This window comes from Lathamus discolor, chromosome Z (assembly GCF_037157495.1).
Source record: "Lathamus discolor isolate bLatDis1 chromosome Z, bLatDis1.hap1, whole genome shotgun sequence".
Taxonomy (NCBI): domain Eukaryota; kingdom Metazoa; phylum Chordata; class Aves; order Psittaciformes; family Psittacidae; genus Lathamus; species Lathamus discolor.
The window spans coordinates 20,992,773-21,007,755 of record NC_088909.1 but is presented as its reverse complement, the minus strand read 5'-3'; the positions used below and the strand labels follow the sequence as shown (position 1 = coordinate 21,007,755).

At 64.3% G+C, this 14,983-nt stretch overlaps 3 protein-coding genes across 5 annotated transcripts; all 3 read right to left on the bottom strand.

The window, feature by feature from the left end:
• Window positions 1–963: 963 nt before the first annotated feature.
• On the bottom strand, window positions 964–4,456 carry LDHD (lactate dehydrogenase D). Of its 2 annotated transcripts, none has more exons than XM_065663690.1 (11): window positions 4,350–4,456; window positions 4,100–4,212; window positions 3,549–3,690; window positions 3,324–3,465; window positions 2,875–3,034; window positions 2,610–2,809; window positions 2,398–2,526; window positions 1,705–1,844; window positions 1,492–1,582; window positions 1,299–1,410; window positions 964–1,222 (listed from the first exon to the last, which is right to left on the bottom strand). In XM_065663690.1, the coding sequence occupies exons 1-11, from the start codon at window positions 4,410–4,412 to the stop codon at window positions 1,057–1,059; spliced, it is 1,458 nt and encodes a 485-aa protein (XP_065519762.1). In that variant the 5' UTR covers window positions 4,413–4,456; the 3' UTR covers window positions 964–1,056. The 2 variants fall into 2 exon arrangements, with proteins under 2 accessions (XP_065519762.1, XP_065519763.1); XM_065663691.1 differs by having other exon boundaries at window positions 1,705–1,832.
• A 96-nt stretch (window positions 4,457–4,552) lies between these two features.
• On the bottom strand, window positions 4,553–6,338 carry LOC136005491 (proline-rich protein HaeIII subfamily 1-like). Its single transcript, XM_065663027.1, has 4 exons — window positions 6,209–6,338; window positions 5,172–5,537; window positions 4,940–5,079; window positions 4,553–4,783 (listed from the first exon to the last, which is right to left on the bottom strand). The coding sequence occupies exons 1-4, from the start codon at window positions 6,336–6,338 to the stop codon at window positions 4,553–4,555; spliced, it is 867 nt and encodes a 288-aa protein (XP_065519099.1).
• Window positions 6,339–6,604: 266 nt separating this feature from the next.
• Window positions 6,605–13,328, bottom strand: BCAR1 (BCAR1 scaffold protein, Cas family member). Of its 2 annotated transcripts, XM_065662628.1 has the most exons (7): window positions 13,220–13,328; window positions 11,745–12,434; window positions 10,379–10,540; window positions 10,081–10,185; window positions 8,489–9,634; window positions 8,170–8,259; window positions 6,605–7,844 (listed from the first exon to the last, which is right to left on the bottom strand). In XM_065662628.1, exons 1-7 carry the CDS (start codon window positions 13,229–13,231, stop codon window positions 7,335–7,337), a joined length of 2,715 nt encoding a protein of 904 aa, XP_065518700.1. In that variant the 5' UTR covers window positions 13,232–13,328; the 3' UTR covers window positions 6,605–7,334. The 2 variants fall into 2 exon arrangements, with proteins under 2 accessions (XP_065518700.1, XP_065518699.1); XM_065662627.1 differs by lacking the exon at window positions 13,220–13,328 and having other exon boundaries at window positions 11,745–12,591.
• Window positions 13,329–14,983: the final 1,655 nt, after the last annotated feature.

Below are 14,983 nucleotides of genomic sequence, written 5' to 3'. Positions count from 1 at the left end.
TCTGCCCCATGCTGGGAACGGGGACAGTGCTCCCCCGTGCCGAGCCGCAGGGGTCTGTCTATCAAAGTGTTTACAATGAGTAACAAAAAAAAAAAAAAGGGAAAAAAAGAAGAAAAAAAAGAGAAAATGGTAAAAAAGAAGAAAAAAATGAAAAAGAAAACCCCAACCACAACTGAAGCTTCGTGTTGACTGGCGTGTTCTTCGGTTTGAGCTTCCCTGCCCCGGTGATGTTTACAGACTGGTCACTCTTTAACTCAGCTATAACCACTCAGAGACTGGAGAGCCGCAGCATCCCACCGCCCCTCTGCCACACCTCGCCAGGCTCCTCTTGCCAAAAATCCTCCTCGCCATCATCCTGGAGTCAAACCCTTGCAAGGAGGGGACGGGTGAGATCCCCGATGGCATCTCCCCAGCCACCCCTGGCCATGGGGGTGGCTTTGCCAGAGGTGCCAAGATGGAGCCGGTTGCTGGCAGTGACCCCCCCCATCCCATCCCAGCCTCTCCCATCCCTGTCCCTCCCAGCGCGGCGGGTGTGTTTTTGTTGGTGAGACCTCCCCTGCTGGTGGCCGTGCCCCTGCGGGAAACCTTTCTGTATTTATATATTAAAAACAAGGGGGAAAAAACAAAACCTTCAAAGAGTTCAGAGCCTGGGGGGAGCTTCCTTCATTAGTCAAGGTGTTTTGATATGGTATTAAAACAATGTTCAATAAAATAGTCACTGTTATTTTATTTTACTGGCTTTCTTGGTGAAGCAGAGCGTGGTGGTGCCCCTTCCCTGTCTTCACCTCTCCCACACAGCCTGGACAGCTCTCAGTCCCACAGAGTCCCACAGCACTGGGAAAGGGTCAAAGTGGGACCCCACCAGTCCCCCAGCCTAGGGGTATGCACTGCTTAGGGCAGGGAACCCCTGAGGATGGGCTTGGGTGTCCTGTCCCCCCAAAAAACATCACAGTGCATGGAGGCTGTGGGTGCAAAAGAGTTTATTGGGGGTCTTTGACCCACAAGGGTGGGGGATTTGGGGAAACAAGGGGTGTCAGCCCAGTGCTGGTGCCACCGTCAGAGAACCTTGCCGGGGTTCATGAGGTTGTGGGGGTCCAGCGCAGCCTTGATGCTGCGCAGGGTGTCCAGCCCCTCTTGTCCCAGCTCCTCCAGCAGCAGTGCCCGCTTGCCCAGACCCACACCATGCTCCCCAGTGCAGGTTCCCCCTGCTGCCAGCGCCCTCCTGCAGAATGATGAGGTCAGGGGACAGGGAAGCCCATCTCTCCATCCCGGTCCCCCTGGAGCATCCCCATCCCCACCTGCCCAGGCGCTCAGTGAAGGCATGGACACGCTGCGCCTCATCCTTGTCCTGCGTGTCGAAGACGAGGATGCAGTGGAAGTTGCCATCACCCACGTGTCCCACCATGGGGCCTGCAGTGGACTGTGGGTCAGGTGGGGTACAGTGGGGAGGACAGCAGTCCCCCAGCTGACACCCCCCCCTGCCCCACTGACCGGTGAGGCCAGAGTCCTGCAGGTCCCGCTTGGTCTCCACCACCACATCAGGCAGACGGGAGATGGGCACACAGACATCAGTGGAGTAGCCCTGGGCCAGGCAGGATACGGCAGTGGCACCACAGCTCCACAGGGCACTGTGCCCCAGTGCAGAGCAATGGCACCACAACTCCACGAGGCGCTGCTGCCATTGTCCCTGTGCCTGTCCCTCACCTGGCAGCCGGGCCGCAGTGCCAAGGCTGCATACCAGGCGCAGTGGCGCATGGCCCAGAGGCGTTCGCGTTCCTCCAGCTCTTCCGCCCAGGCCAGGTTGGAGCCGCCATTCAGCCGCACAATCTCCTCTGCCAGGAGCACTGGGATGAGGTGGGTGGGACACGCAGCACCCCCAGGAGCCCCAGTCCCTGCCCTGGGCATCCACCCCACACCCTGGGGCACCTATTATCGTCCCTCCCCAGCCCCTGGGCCCCTCAGCAGACCACTGCCTGAGGAGGTCAGTACCCATCCTTCACCTTGGCACTCCCCAGTCTCCCAGTCCCCATTCTGGGCACCCAGCCCTATCTCCCCTGTCACTGGTCCTCGGAACCTGTCCCTCTCCTCAGGACAGCCCAGGTCCCCTGTCCACATGCTTGGGACAGGGGACCACATCCATGGGACCCCTGAGAATGCCAGTCCTAGGCTCCAGGCATCCTCACCCTGATAACACTAAGGTTCCCCAATCCCTGACCCTGGGCACCCATTGCTTGCCTCAGGATGCACCTGGCTCCCCATCCCAGATAGTGGACACCGTCGCTTGCCCCAGAGCCATGCCATGGCCACCCAACACTGTCCTTCATGCCAGGACATCCCTGGTTGCCCATCCATTGTCCCTGGGCACCTGTGCCCACCATGGCCCTCAGCTGAGCCTACCTGTCTGCTGCTGCTGCTCAGCCAGGCCATGCCGGGAGCCGTGGAGCTCCAGGAGTAGTGTAGGGGCCACCGGCAGCTCCATGTTGCTGAAGCGGCCACAGGCACCTGCCATCACCTCATCCAGGAACTCTGACCAGAAAAAGACAGCATGAGCCCTGCCATGCGCACCCAGACCCCCAGCCCGAGCGCCAGACCCATCCCCTAGCACCCACCGATGCGTGCCACGGGCACGGCAGCCTGCAGGACCTGCACGGTGCAGTCCACAGCCGCCTGCACGCTCGGGAAGGCAGTGGTGGTGGCGGCGCTGGCCTCAGGCAGTGGGTGCAGGCGCAGCGTGGCCAGCGTGAGGAAGCCCAGGGTGCCCTCGGAGCCCACAAACAGCGAGGTCAGATCGTAGCCGGCCGCCCGCTTCCTGTGTTGGGCTAGTGAGTGGGTGCTGGTACAGCCCGCACCCAGCCCGAACCCCCCCGTGCCCACCTGGGCTGGCGCCCGGCGCCTGCGGTGTGCAACAGGCGCCCGTCCGGCAGCACCACGCGCAGGTTCAGCACGTTGGGGCGCATGGTGCCGTAGCGCACTGCATTGGTGCCTGAGGCACCTGTGGCTGCCATGCCACAGAGTGAGGCGTCCGCACCGGGGTCTGTAGATGGGATGGGATGGCATGGAGTGGAGATGGGATGGGCAGCCGGCATAGGGACAGGGACATACGATGTCCCCATGAGACCCCATGCTCTGCCCAGCCCTGTGCACCCCTGGTACCATCGGGACCTCATGAGATCACGGCACCCACTCCCACATGGACACCCCTGGAACCACAGTACCTCAGCGGCGAACCCCAGCACCCTTGTGACCACATCACACCCACGGGCACCCCAGCACCACCACCCCACCCCAGACAGCCCCCTGTCTGTTCCCAGTGCCCACGGTACCGACAGGGAACCAGAGCCCGGTGCCACGCAGGTAGCTGTTGAGGGCTTTGCGGGTGACGCCGGGCTCCACCGACACGGAGAAGTCTTCGAGGCTCAGCTCCACGATGGCGTTCATGTGGCTCAGGTCAAAGCAGACACCGCCCTGCCACGGGGCACCGCAGAGGCTGGGCATGGTGTCACGGGCAGCCCTGGGCGGGGACCGGGCACGGGTCTGGGAGGCTGTACCTGCACGGCATTGACACCGCCCTCCAGGCCAGTGCCAGTGCCAAAGGGCACCATAGGCACACGGTAGCGGTAGCAGAGCGCAGCCAGCTCCTGGACCTGCCCCACCACGTGCGGCCACACCACGGCGTCCGGAGGGGCACAGCTGGGGACAGAAGCATTGCTGCCACCGGCCCCCGTCCACAACCGTCACCCCAAAGCCCTTCCACCTCTCCCCAGCCTTCTCCCCGTGTCCCTTCTTCCTCACCCCAGACCCTTCCCCCCACTGCTCTTCCCCTCCAAGGACCCTCTCCCAGTCCAGACCCTTCCCCACCGTATGCCCATGTCTCCCCCGGTGACCCTTCCCCAACCCAGACCCTTCCTCTCCCCAGCCACTTTCCCTCCCACGCCCCCAGCCTAGACCCTTCCCCTTCCAAAACCCTTCCCCTCCCGATGGCCTTCCCACCCACAGCTCTCTTCTTCCCCCCAGACCCTTTCCCTCCCATGGCTCTTCCCCTCTCCCAAGTCCTTTCCCCTTCTCAACCCCTTCCCAGGGTCCCAGCCCAGGTACCTACACATGCATGGACTCGTCATGCCCGTGCTGCTCCCGCACCGCCATGGCCGTGGAGACGTTGTGGGTCCCCACCACTGCCCTCAGGGCCTCTACGAAGTCTGGGGGCAGCGGGGACTGCGGGGGGGAAACGAGGGTCCGACCTGGAGGCCATGGCCCCGGGACCTCCACCCACAGCCGAGGGCAGCGCGGTCACACCGGGATCCCCGTCCCGCCGTGCCCCATGGGACCCCCAAGCTCCTGCTCGGCCCCACCTTGGAGCAGTAGCTCCGGCGGCCCAGGGCCCGCCCCAATCCCAGCACCCGCCGCAGGGCCATGGAGCACCCTGCCACGACAGCAGCGAGACCGAAGTGCGGCTGCGGCGAGACGGAACGGAAATAGGAGCGGAGTCCTTGCCCCGCCCCTCCCGCCCCCGCCGCGTTAAGGTGGCTCCTGCTGATGGGGCCGCGGCGCCGCCTCACGGCTCCCTCCCTCCCTCCCCGCGGGCCTCAGCCTCCTGCGCCTGCTCTGCCCGCAGCGGCCGCCCCGGGTGTTCCCGCAGCTGCTCGGGTGCCCGGGAGCCTGGACACGGCCGCCGGACCCCAGCCTGCTTTCCCGGCGGGGGCACCCCCACCCAGGGCACCGGGGACCCCGCGGGGACCGGGGGGGTTCCTGAGGAATGGTCCTGTGTGCCTCGGGCTGTCAGCCCCTGGGGCAAAGAGAGCAGGGGCACAGGGAACTCAAGGGCAGCCCAGGGACAGATGGGTGCCGGGCTACCCCGGAAACCAAGGTCACGCTAGGGAGCAAGCACGCTGTCCTGGTTTCGGTTGGAACCGGGTCAGTTTGTTTCCGTTTCAGCTAATACAGTCGATGGGTGCGGGCTCGGGTGCGGGACACCGGCGCAGCAGCAGGACACTCGGTGCTGCCGGTGCGGGCCGAGCAGGGCAGGGGCGGGATCCGGGGGACCCTCGGGAGGGCCCCGGCAGCGAGCGGGGACCTTTGGCCCTGGTGCGGGAGGCGAGGTGGGGTCCGGTCAGGCCGGGAGGGAGGGACTCGTTTTGAGGCGCCGCGGCCCCGTTAGCCGGAGCCACCTTAACGCGGCGGGGGCGGTGGCAGCGGGGGAGGCCCCGCTCCGATGCTGCTGCCGCGCTCCTGTCCCGGGTCAAACCCGCTGCGGTCCCTGGCCGGGCTTGGCCTGGCCGGAGCTGCCGTGTCCCTGCCCCGGGGGCTGGGGCGGGCCCTGGGCCGCCGGAGCTGCTGCTCCAAGGCGGGGCCGAGCTGGCGCTCGGGGCTCCCGTGGGGCACGGCGGGACGGGGATCCCGGTGTGACCGCGGTGCCCTCGGCTGTGGGTCCCGGGCCCATGGCCCCAGGCTGAACCCTCCCGTCCCGCTCTGCCCTGATGAAGGGCCTTGCTCCCCCCCCTCCTCCGGCAGTTTCTGCTGCCCTCGCCTTCGCGGAGACCCTGAGGGGCGCGGTCAGGGCCCCAGCTGTCTCAGGGGGCTTGGGCCCGGCACCCCCGGGGCAAAGATCGGGGCTGGGCTGGTCTGTGGAAGGGCCATGCGCACACGGGGGAACGGTCTGGGCTGGAGAAGGTCTGTGGAGGGGCAGTGGGTGGGAGGGCCTGGGGAGAGGAAGAAGGGACATGGTGGTGAGGGTGTGGGACACTGGGCTCTGGTTCCCCATCAGTAACTGTGGCGCATCAGGGGTGCCACGGACTGGGGGTGCTATGATCTGTGGGGTCCTCTTGTGTGTGTCATGGTCCCTTGGGATGCTGGGCTCTCCATGGTTCCAGGGGCACACCAAGAGTCCCACCTCCTGCCTGCAGACGCTGGGGCAGATGCCTCGGGGTGCAGCATGGCAGCCACGGCCCCCTCAGCCACCAACACAGTGCACTACTGCACCGTGCTAGATGCAGCATCCCTGGAGACATTCAAGGCCAGGCTGGATGCAGTTCTGAGCAACCTAATCCAGTCGAAGATGCCCATGCTCACTGCAAGAGGGTTGAACTAGATGAGCTTTGAAGGTCCCTCCCAACCCAGATTATTCCGTGATTCTGTGGCCTAACATGCAATGTGGTGCTGCTGGAGGAGCACCAGCCCCATGCAGGAAGGGGCTATCCAGCTATAACCTGACCCTGCTCCTTGTGGGCTCCAGGGACATCCTGGGCTTCTTCACAGAAGTCACGCGGCCCCTGCACCCACTGCCTGAGGCCACTGCCACCTTCAGAATTGCAGAATAGTTTGGGTTTCAAGAGACCTTCCATGTCCTGCATTCAAGACCATACTAAACCCACCCCACAATCCCACGAGCCCCACTAAGATGCTCTGAGATACCCCCAGTGCCAGCACCAGCCCCCTGGAGTCAGGGCTGTGTGGCCCCACTGCCCCCCATTCATTTTCACCCCTAACCTTCTGATCCTCTTTCCTTTGTACCCATAGCCTCTATGTGCTATCATCTCTTTTGAGGGGATGCCCCAGCCTTCCCAATGGGTTCCCTTCCCACAGAAGAGAAACACAGATACCCAACAGATGGGGGGTTTCTAGGCAAATCTTTATGCTGTTGGGGGCTAGGGGGCTGAGTTCTGGGGGGCTGTGACTCCATAGCTCTGGGAACCAGCAGAAGCTTCCCCTGCATTCAAAAGGCACCAGTTTTGGTTTGCGTTTCGGTTACAGCTCATACAGGAGTTAAAACCCGAGAACATACAGGTCAGACCCTTCCTGCCCCAGGCCCCCTCTAATCCCCTTATTCCCCTGGGAACACTTATCCAGAGCCTCTGGCACATAGTACAACCTGTCCCTGCCCCGCCACATATGGTGGCTTGCACAGCATTAAAAGTCTGGCTGTTGGAGACCACTTAGGAGGCCCTCCAGCAGTGGAGTGGCCAACAGCATCATCCCAACTTGCCAGACACATCCCCATGCTGATTGAACAGGGACATGGCCCCATGGCCTTCAGGCTGCTGGGTTTTGTACAGAGAGAGGACAGCAGGAATGAGTGGGTACAAATCCACACCCCAGCTCTGCTTCATTAAGGGCATGGCTCTAAAACCAATCCTGGCCTCTGGCCAGAGGGAGGAAAAAAAGGAAGGGGGATAATGGCTGCAGCCCCTCACCCCTCGAACAGCAGAGCCCCAGACCCCCGGTGCATATGGGGAGTCTCTATGTACAAATCCACTTACACCAGGCAGAGAGAGATCTCATGGAGGGGATGTGTGTCTGGGGAACAGGGCGGGGGCTATGGGGATAGCAGCCCTGTGCCATCACATGGCTGCCAGCTGGCCCAGCACCATCCTGAACTGCTGCGTGCTGTTGGCAAGGTCCTTGACACGCTCCACCATGTCCTTAGAGGCAGCAGGAGAAGGGTAGTGGAGGGCAGCTGCCTTTGTGGTCACCACGATCTCCTTGAGCATCTCGCAGAGGAGGTTGCTGTAGTGCATCACCTTGTGCTGGACGTCCTGGGCCTTGGCCTGGCGGGACAGGGTATCCCCAATGAAGACGAGCTTGTGGGCGCTGAGAATGATGAACTTGCTGTGGGCCACAAAGATCTTGGGAGGCTGGTTGGTGCTGACAGCAGTGAAGAAGGCATCGACAGCGTTGGTGAGCGTGGTGAGGTTGGCCTCACACTGCTCCAGGTAGAAGAGGAGGAGCTGGCGATCGGCGGGACACAGGGCACCCCGCGCTGGGCCGTAGTGCTGGGGAGGACTCCAGTTGGACAGGTCGTTGTCAATGGGGCGTGTCACCTCCTGCTCCAGCCGCTCAAACTGCTTCAGCTATGGGAGGGACAGGCGTGAGGCACAGTAGCCATAAAGCCAGTGCCTGAAGCCATGGGCACGGCTGGCAGTGGCCACCAGCTCCAGGTGACAGCTGTGCCACAGGGGACGCAGCAAGGGACAGTGCCACCCCCAGGACAGCCGTGCCAGGCTCCTCTCTCCTCCACAGCACTGGCAAAGGAGGTGAGCCAGAACCCACCATGGGGACAGCCATGCAAGAGGGGACCATGGTCCAGGCCAGTGGCAGGGGGTACATAGGGAGAGGGACCCAAGGACCCTGCCTGCCACAAGAGCTGTGCCCAGCACTGCACACCCACCCCATTACCTGCTGGTGCTCCAGCTGGTCCTTGCTCTGCCGGATGATGTTGCCTTTCTCCAGCAGCTCTTTCTGGGTCTTCTCAAACTCCTCCTTGCCCTGCAGGGAAGGAATGGGCATGACATGAGGGTCAGCAACACCAGCCTTGCTGAGACCAAGCCCTCCCCTGCCCTGGGACACCCCTGGTCTCCCTAGTGCTCAAGCCAGAGTAAAATCAAGATGTGGGCGGAAGAAGCACTGCGGCGGTGAGAATTGTCTGATCCCCCCTGTTCCAGGGACCACTGGCACAGAACCCAGCCTTGGAAGCAGTTCTACTATCTGCGCTCACCTGGAGATGGACGTAGTCATAATCCTCCATCCAGCCGCTCTCACTGTTCTCATAGGGCCCATCGGGCGACTCCTGGGCCAGCAGCTTGGGTGGGGAGGGCAGGGGCCGTGACTGGATGCTACTGGCCTTGTCGGAAGGGTGAGGGGGCCCATGGCCGCCGATGTCTGCTGCCGGCTTTGTCCGTTTGAAGAGGAGGGAGGCGTTGCCATGCAGGAAGGAGGCCAACTGCTTGGTGTCATCGGGAATGCCGCGCGAGTGCATGACAAAGTGCTCCAAGTCATCCGTGCCCGGCTTGCCACCGGCCAGGGCACTTGGGGCCCAGTGGCAAGCGTCCAGCGCTTGGCCATGCCGTGCCAGGGCCTGGTAGACCTCCTCCATCTTCTGCAACTGCTTGCTGAGCTTGGTGTAGAGAGACCGGTCAGAGGCCTGGGCAGCATTGCCCACTGCCCCCCGGGCAAACTCCAGCAGGTCCCGGAGGGCCGTCCGGACACCCTCAGCTGCCCCACGGATGCTGGCAGCGTTGGCCTCCATGTGCTCGGGGCTGCGCCAGTTGGCACTGATGAAGGACATGAGGTAGGAGACAGCGCCGCCAACACCGTGCTGGAGCTTGGCCAGTGTCTCCATGGCGGCATCCAAGTCCAAGGAGAACTCCTTGCTGGCTCCCTTGGCTGGCTCCTTCATGGGCACCACATCCAGCGAGGATGTGGAGATGTTGCTGCGGGTGCTGCCTGTGCTGGAGGCTGAGAGGCGCTTGGCATCGGCGCCCTTCGCCTCACGATCCACTTGTGGTGGGACATCATAGATGTACTCGCCCTCTGTGTCCAGGGAGCCCTTGCCTGGAGCATGCAGGTCCCGGGGCACGTCATATACCTCCTGGGAGGAGAAGGCTGACCCGCCCAGCTTCTTGAGGCTGGGGGGCACATCATAGATCTCGTGGGAGAGCGGCGGATCAGGGGCACCTTTCCCAGCTGCCGGTGGCACATCGTAGACATCCTCTGGCAAATAGGGCTCCTGCTGGGCCAGGAAAGGGTGGCGGGAGGGGTCAAAGGCTTTTTGCTTGGCGAAGGCAGGGGGCACGTCATAGGTCTCCTCCCGTGCTGGGCCATCGGGCACATCTTTGCTCACAGACGGGGGCACATCATACACCTGCAAGGGCAGCAGCAGGCACCATCAGCATCACAGGGAGAGCCAGCCTGGGTCACAGCGGGACATGAGCACACGCTGTGCCATGCTGGGGTACACATCAGTGCCAGCTCCAGGGATGCTAGACAGTGCTGGGGGCGCACCAAGATGGAGCCATACCCCCAGGGATGCCCCTGCCCCAGGGAGGCTGGCACAACACTGTCGCAGCACCCCAGCCTCCCACATCCCCTTTGGGGTGGGATTCACGAAGTCCTAGAGCAGGCCAGGACGGAAGAGACCTTGAAAGATCATCCAGTCCAACCTAATCCCCTAGATGAGATTGTCTAAAGCCCTGACCCTCACAGTGGCAGGCAGGGGAGCAGAACCCTGGGGATGTTGTTCCAGGGAATGATTGTTCCCTTATATACCGTCTTATTAAGAGAAGCTCGGATGTCTTCAGCAGCACTTACAGTTTGATGCAGGTTCTTCTCCACGCTGGGGGGCACATCATAGATCTCCTGCCCTGAGTCCTGCCCATTGGGACCCTTAACTGCCATTGGTGGAGTGTCATAGACCTGGAGGGATGGGACACAGGACTGCATGTCAGGGATGGTGTGAGCACCCACCTCCTCCCAGGGACCACTGGGAAGGATGGAGGTGCCCAAAACAGCGCCAAGACTCATGACGTGCGCAGCTTTGGGTGCCATTCGTCCGGATTTGGATCCCATGCTGTGACAGAGCACCTCCCTGCCCCCCAACCAGCCTCACCTCCTGGCTGAACTGGCTTGGGACACCCCCTCGGACAGGCGGCACGTCATAGATCTCCTGGGAGCCTGTGGAGAGGAGGTGACGAGGGAAATCGTACTCATCCTGCTCGCCCTTGGGGGAGTCGTAGACGTACACTTGCCCCACACGGGTGGGCACCAGCACCTGCAAGAGGGAAAGGGATGAGGTGGAACCACCGAGCATCCCCAGCCTGCCTTCCCACCCCACATCAGCAGTCCAAAACGCAGCAATGGGGCTGGAAAGATGGGTGCTGGGATTGTCTGGCACCGGCAAACCGGTGCCCACGGGAGGGCGCTGCCTGCCCAGGCTGCGCTGCCAGGACCGGCATGATCTCACCGGTTATTTATAGCGGTGAGCCTCGGCGAGAGACAAAGCCCAGCGGCGGCACGGCCGCAGCGTGCGGGAGGGAATGGTCGGTTGGGCACGGAGCCGCGGGAAGGGACCTGCGAGCGCCCGGCGGGTACAGCAGGTCCCTGCCCATGGCTCAGCATCTCCCACCTTGCCGCACCATGGGGACACAACAGCAGCACAGAACCAAACCCAGAGGATCATGGCACCCTGAGGCAAGAAGGGCTGAGCCACTGGCAGAGGTGCCGGGCTTGTCCTCCATGTAGAATGCTCCTCATGCACTGGCAGTGATTTGGCAGCCCCACCGCCCCTCACCGGCCATTTCCTAAGGGGTTTAGTCAGGGTGGCATTCCCAGAAAGCACGATGCTGAAAACACCTTGCTCCTCTTCCCCGGAATGACGTGCCCGGGAAGGGGCAGAGCCAGGAAGAGCCCAGTGTTCAGGATGCAGCCGTTAGGCTGACCTGGACAGGTTCCCTGTGCTGCGGACAGGCGGATGGCTCACCCTTGCCTTGCCAGTAAACCCAACTGGCAAGCACTGGCAGGACCCTTGGCTTGGCTGAGACATGCTGGCATTGGCTGCCTGTCCCTGCCCACGCTCCCACAGTGCCATACCCAGTACCATAGCCACCTTCATAGCTGCGGGATCTGGCAAAGGGGCATTTCCAAGCAGCTCTTGGGTTACCAGCAGCCTATGTCACTGGCAGAGCCCATACTGAGACGAAGAGGACCCAAGTGCCAAATGCTGTGCCAATCCCCAGCTAGGTGGGCCACACTAACCCGAGCACTTCAGCCAGCATAGGGACCCCCAACAGCACACCCGCTCCTGCCTGTGGAGCGGGCAAGGATGCCCCCACACCCCCTGTGATACATAAAAGGAGTGCTTGCTCCCAAAGACAGTGGTGGGCAACAAATAGCCCTGTAGCCCTACCACCCACTTTCCACCATGGACCACAGAGAGCCCCACGATCACACTACCATCCCCAGTCCCCACATCCTACCTTTCCTTGGGGCTTGTGCCCTTCCCAGCTCCTCATGTCCAACGATGGTGGTACCTGGTAGATGTCTTGAGCCTGACTGGCTGAGGGGGGAACCTGGTAGACGTCCTGGGGAGGGCTGGCAGAGCCCCCAGGGTAAGCCTCTGCTGCTTGGCCGAGTGAGGGGGGCACCTGGTAGATCTCCTGGCCAGGGCTGGGGAAAGCATGGGGAGGTGTCTGCTTTGGGTAGGCAGGTGGCTGCTTAGCTGGGGGAGGTGGAAACTGTCCAGTGGCTGCCGAGCCTTGGTACAGACCCTGCTGTCCCTTGTTGGGGACTGGCATCAGGTAGATGTTGTCCCCTTGGGGGGCATAAGCAGGGTGCATGGGTGTGTACTGCGAGGCGGGTGACAGAGGGGTGAAGCCCCCTTGGTGGTGGTAAGGCAGAGACAACTGGGACACCGACGGCTGCGGTGGTGCCGGTCCCTGCGCAGGGCCGGGCACTTGCTGCTGCTGCTGCTTCTTGTCGTACATTCCCACCAGGATCTTGAGGCGGTTCCCGGGGACGATGCCCTGCCGGCCGTGGAGCGAGCAGAGCCACCAGCCATCTAGCCCTTGTGTGTTGCGCTCCAGCACCGTCATGATGTCGCCCTTGCGGAAGGAGAGCTCGTCCGGGGACTCGGCCACGTTGTCGTACAGCGCCTTGGCCAGCACGTTCTGCAAGGGAGCCCCGCGCCGGGGCGGTGAGCCGCGGGGAGTCATCGCGGCAGATCCAGCACCGGGACGGAGCCCCGCGGCGTCTGCTGAGCGGGTCGCACGGGCTGGAGCTCTCTGCTCCAACCGCCTTTTCCTTCCCGGCGGGAGTGCAACCCATCCTTCCCAGAGGTGGTGCTGGGAAGGGGACGGGCCCCTCCACCTCCCCGGTGTCGGGGGGGGGCCCTCCTCCGCCTCTCCCTCCCCTTCCCGCCGCCGCCGGGGAGGAAGTGCCATGGCGGTGAGTCAGCCGCGGCCATCCCCACGCCAGCCGCCACCGGGCCCCTTCCGCCACGGCCACCCTCATGGCGGACACGGGCCGTGCCGCCGCGGCGTGCCCGGGACGCGGCACCGAGCCCGCTGGCCTCAGCCGGTGCCACGGCGGCAGCGCAGGCCGCGGATTGCCCCAGGATGGCGGGACCGGTCCGGCCGGCTCCCTCCCCGCCCCGCGGGCCTCGCCGGCCCCTCGGCGCCTCCGCCGCCCCGGCGGGGAGGCCCGTAGCCCCGGGGGGGTCTCCCCGCGGGGCCCCTAGCGGACAAGGCCTCCCCGCCCCGGCGCGGCAGGGCCAGGCCAAGGTCACCCGAGGGGGGCTCGGCCGCCCCGCGGAGGGGAGGGTGCCCTGCCCGGGCTCTGGAGGCGGAGCACGGCCTCCGCCGAGCTCCGCGCTGCCGGGGCGCCCCGTGAGCCCTCACCCCCGTGCCCCGCGAGGCGCCCCCCGCCCGGCTGTCCCTCCCGCGGGCGCGCTCACCAGGTAGTTCATCTTCCCGCGGGGCCGGGCGGCCCTAGCGCCGGGCGGCCAGGGGCCGGGGCCGGGCCGGGCTCGGCAGGGCGGGCGGGCGGCGCGGCGGCGGCGGCGGCGGTGCCGTAGGGATCATTATAGCGCTTGCCCGCCCGGGCCCGGCGGCACCGCCCGCGCCCATTGGCTGAGCCCGCCCCGCGGGGGCGGGGTTTGGGTGGGGAGGGGCGGGGCGGGCACCGCGACGGCGTTCGGTACCGCCGGCGGGAGGGGGAGCGGGCCCGCGAGCGGGACCGGGACGGAGGGGACCGGCGCCGGCAGCAGAACCGGGGGTGGGCGGCGGCAGCGGGGGGCGGCGGCAGCGGGGGGCGGGCCACCGTGCCGGCGGGGCGCAGGGGGGGTGCGGTGGTGCACACTGCGGGTGTGCAGTGCGTGTGCACCGCCGGTGTAACGGGCGTACGCGGGCACGTGACGGGCGGGAGCGCTGGGCGTTACACGTGTGTGACGGGTTCGGAGCACATACGAGTGTGTGTAAGGGGTGTGTAGCAGGGGAGGTGTGTGTGAAAGGTGTGCAACAGGCGGGTGCGTAACGAGTGCTGTGGGCCGGCGGTGGGTGTTCAACAGCAGAGGACTACCGGGTGGGCTCAAGGCGAGGGTGACGGGTGTGTGTCGGTACAACGGGTGTGTAAGGCAGGGGCTGATGTGTGCAGCGGGGGCGGTGTGTGTGAGTGTGTACAAGGGCTTTCCCTCACCTGCATGGCCCACCCTAGCCCAGTTGTTGATGTAGGGTGATGGTCCATTGTGGCACACATGGCACACCAGTGTGGCACACATGGCACACTGCGGCACACATGGTGCAGCACACGATGGCACACGGCACACTGCAGCATCCGGCACGCTCCCCACCTGGCCTGTTCCAGCAGTTCAGGCACATGGCCCACAGGTGCCCTGGCAGCCACGCTTGATGCTGCCCCGCATGAACTGCAGCTCTGCTGCTGGCATTGCACCCGGAGCCAGCAGCGGGCTGGGAGGGCAGCTGCAGCGTGAGCGGGAAGCTCACGGCAGCACGTGTCTGAGCTGCAGCAGGGAGAGCTGCGGGAGGTGTGAGCTGCATGGGCACAGACGAGCCGCAGGACACATGGGAGCTGCAGTGGAGGCACGGGACCCGTGTGACATGCACAGACCTGCACAAGCTGCAGACACGCACGTGGCCCAGCACAGAAGTGTGTGAGAGCTGAGTGCGCGCCGGCAGCGGGGAACGTGGGACCTTGTGTGTGCGTGCCCAGAGCCGGCGCAGATCTGGGAGTGCCCAGTGAAGGCACAAGGCCTGTGCACATGCAGGGAGCCAAGGGGAGGCACACGGCGGTGCCCAGCAGCCATGATGTTGCACACAGGAACTCCAGAACTGCGGGGCCGTGGAGCGAGCGGTGCATGCGGAGGCAGGCCAGGAATGCACCTCTGCCCGTGCACATGCTCCTGCCGTGGCATTCCCTCTCGGCTGTGTTCACCTCAGGGCTTACCTTTGGGTTGCACCAGTGTGCTGCAGCGGAGCCGAGGCCACGCTGCCAACACGTGCGCCACCACAGACAGCAAGGCTTGCTCTGCTCCCCCTGGCACCAGCAACCTCCCTGTACCATCCCCTGCTTGCAGGCACTGCTGGCAGAAGGGGAAATCGAGGCACAGCCGGGGGTGGGAGATATCTGGCACAGGGACTGCGGTCGCAACGCAAACCGCAGCCACCCTGATGGTGCAGCCGGAGGACTGTGGTTTCCTCTT

Excerpts from the sequence above, each read along its gene's own strand:
- LDHD (XM_065663690.1), bottom strand. The coding sequence starts at position 4,412 with ATGGCCCTGCGGCGGGTGCTGGGATTGGGGCGGGCCCTGGGCCGCCGG. Across the intron at positions 4,213-4,349 it reads GCCGGAGCTACTGCTCCAAG|TCCCCGCTGCCCCCAGACTT; the intron begins GTGGGGCCGAGC and ends TCCCCCCCGCAG. Across the intron at positions 3,691-4,099 it reads CATGACGAGTCCATGCATGT|CTGTGCCCCTCCGGACGCCG; the intron begins GTAGGTACCTGG and ends TTCTGTCCCCAG.
- LOC136005491 (XM_065663027.1), bottom strand. The coding sequence starts at position 6,338 with ATGGAAGGTCTCTTGAAACCCAAACTATTCTGCAATTCTGAAGGTGGC. Across the intron at positions 5,080-5,171 it reads GCTGCCACCGCCCCCGCCGC|GGCCAAAGGTCCCCGCTCGC; the intron begins GTTAAGGTGGCT and ends CTCCCGCACCAG. Across the intron at positions 4,784-4,939 it reads CGAGCCCGCACCCATCGACT|GGGCTGACAGCCCGAGGCAC; the intron begins GTATTAGCTGAA and ends TCTTTGCCCCAG.
- BCAR1 (XM_065662627.1), bottom strand. The coding sequence starts at position 12,479 with ATGACTCCCCGCGGCTCACCGCCCCGGCGCGGGGCTCCCTTGCAGAAC. Across the intron at positions 10,186-10,378 it reads CAAGCCAGTTCAGCCAGGAG|GTCTATGACACTCCACCAAT; the intron begins GTGAGGCTGGTT and ends CCATCCCTCCAG. Across the intron at positions 8,260-8,488 it reads ATGACTACGTCCATCTCCAG|GGCAAGGAGGAGTTTGAGAA; the intron begins GTGAGCGCAGAT and ends CCTTCCCTGCAG.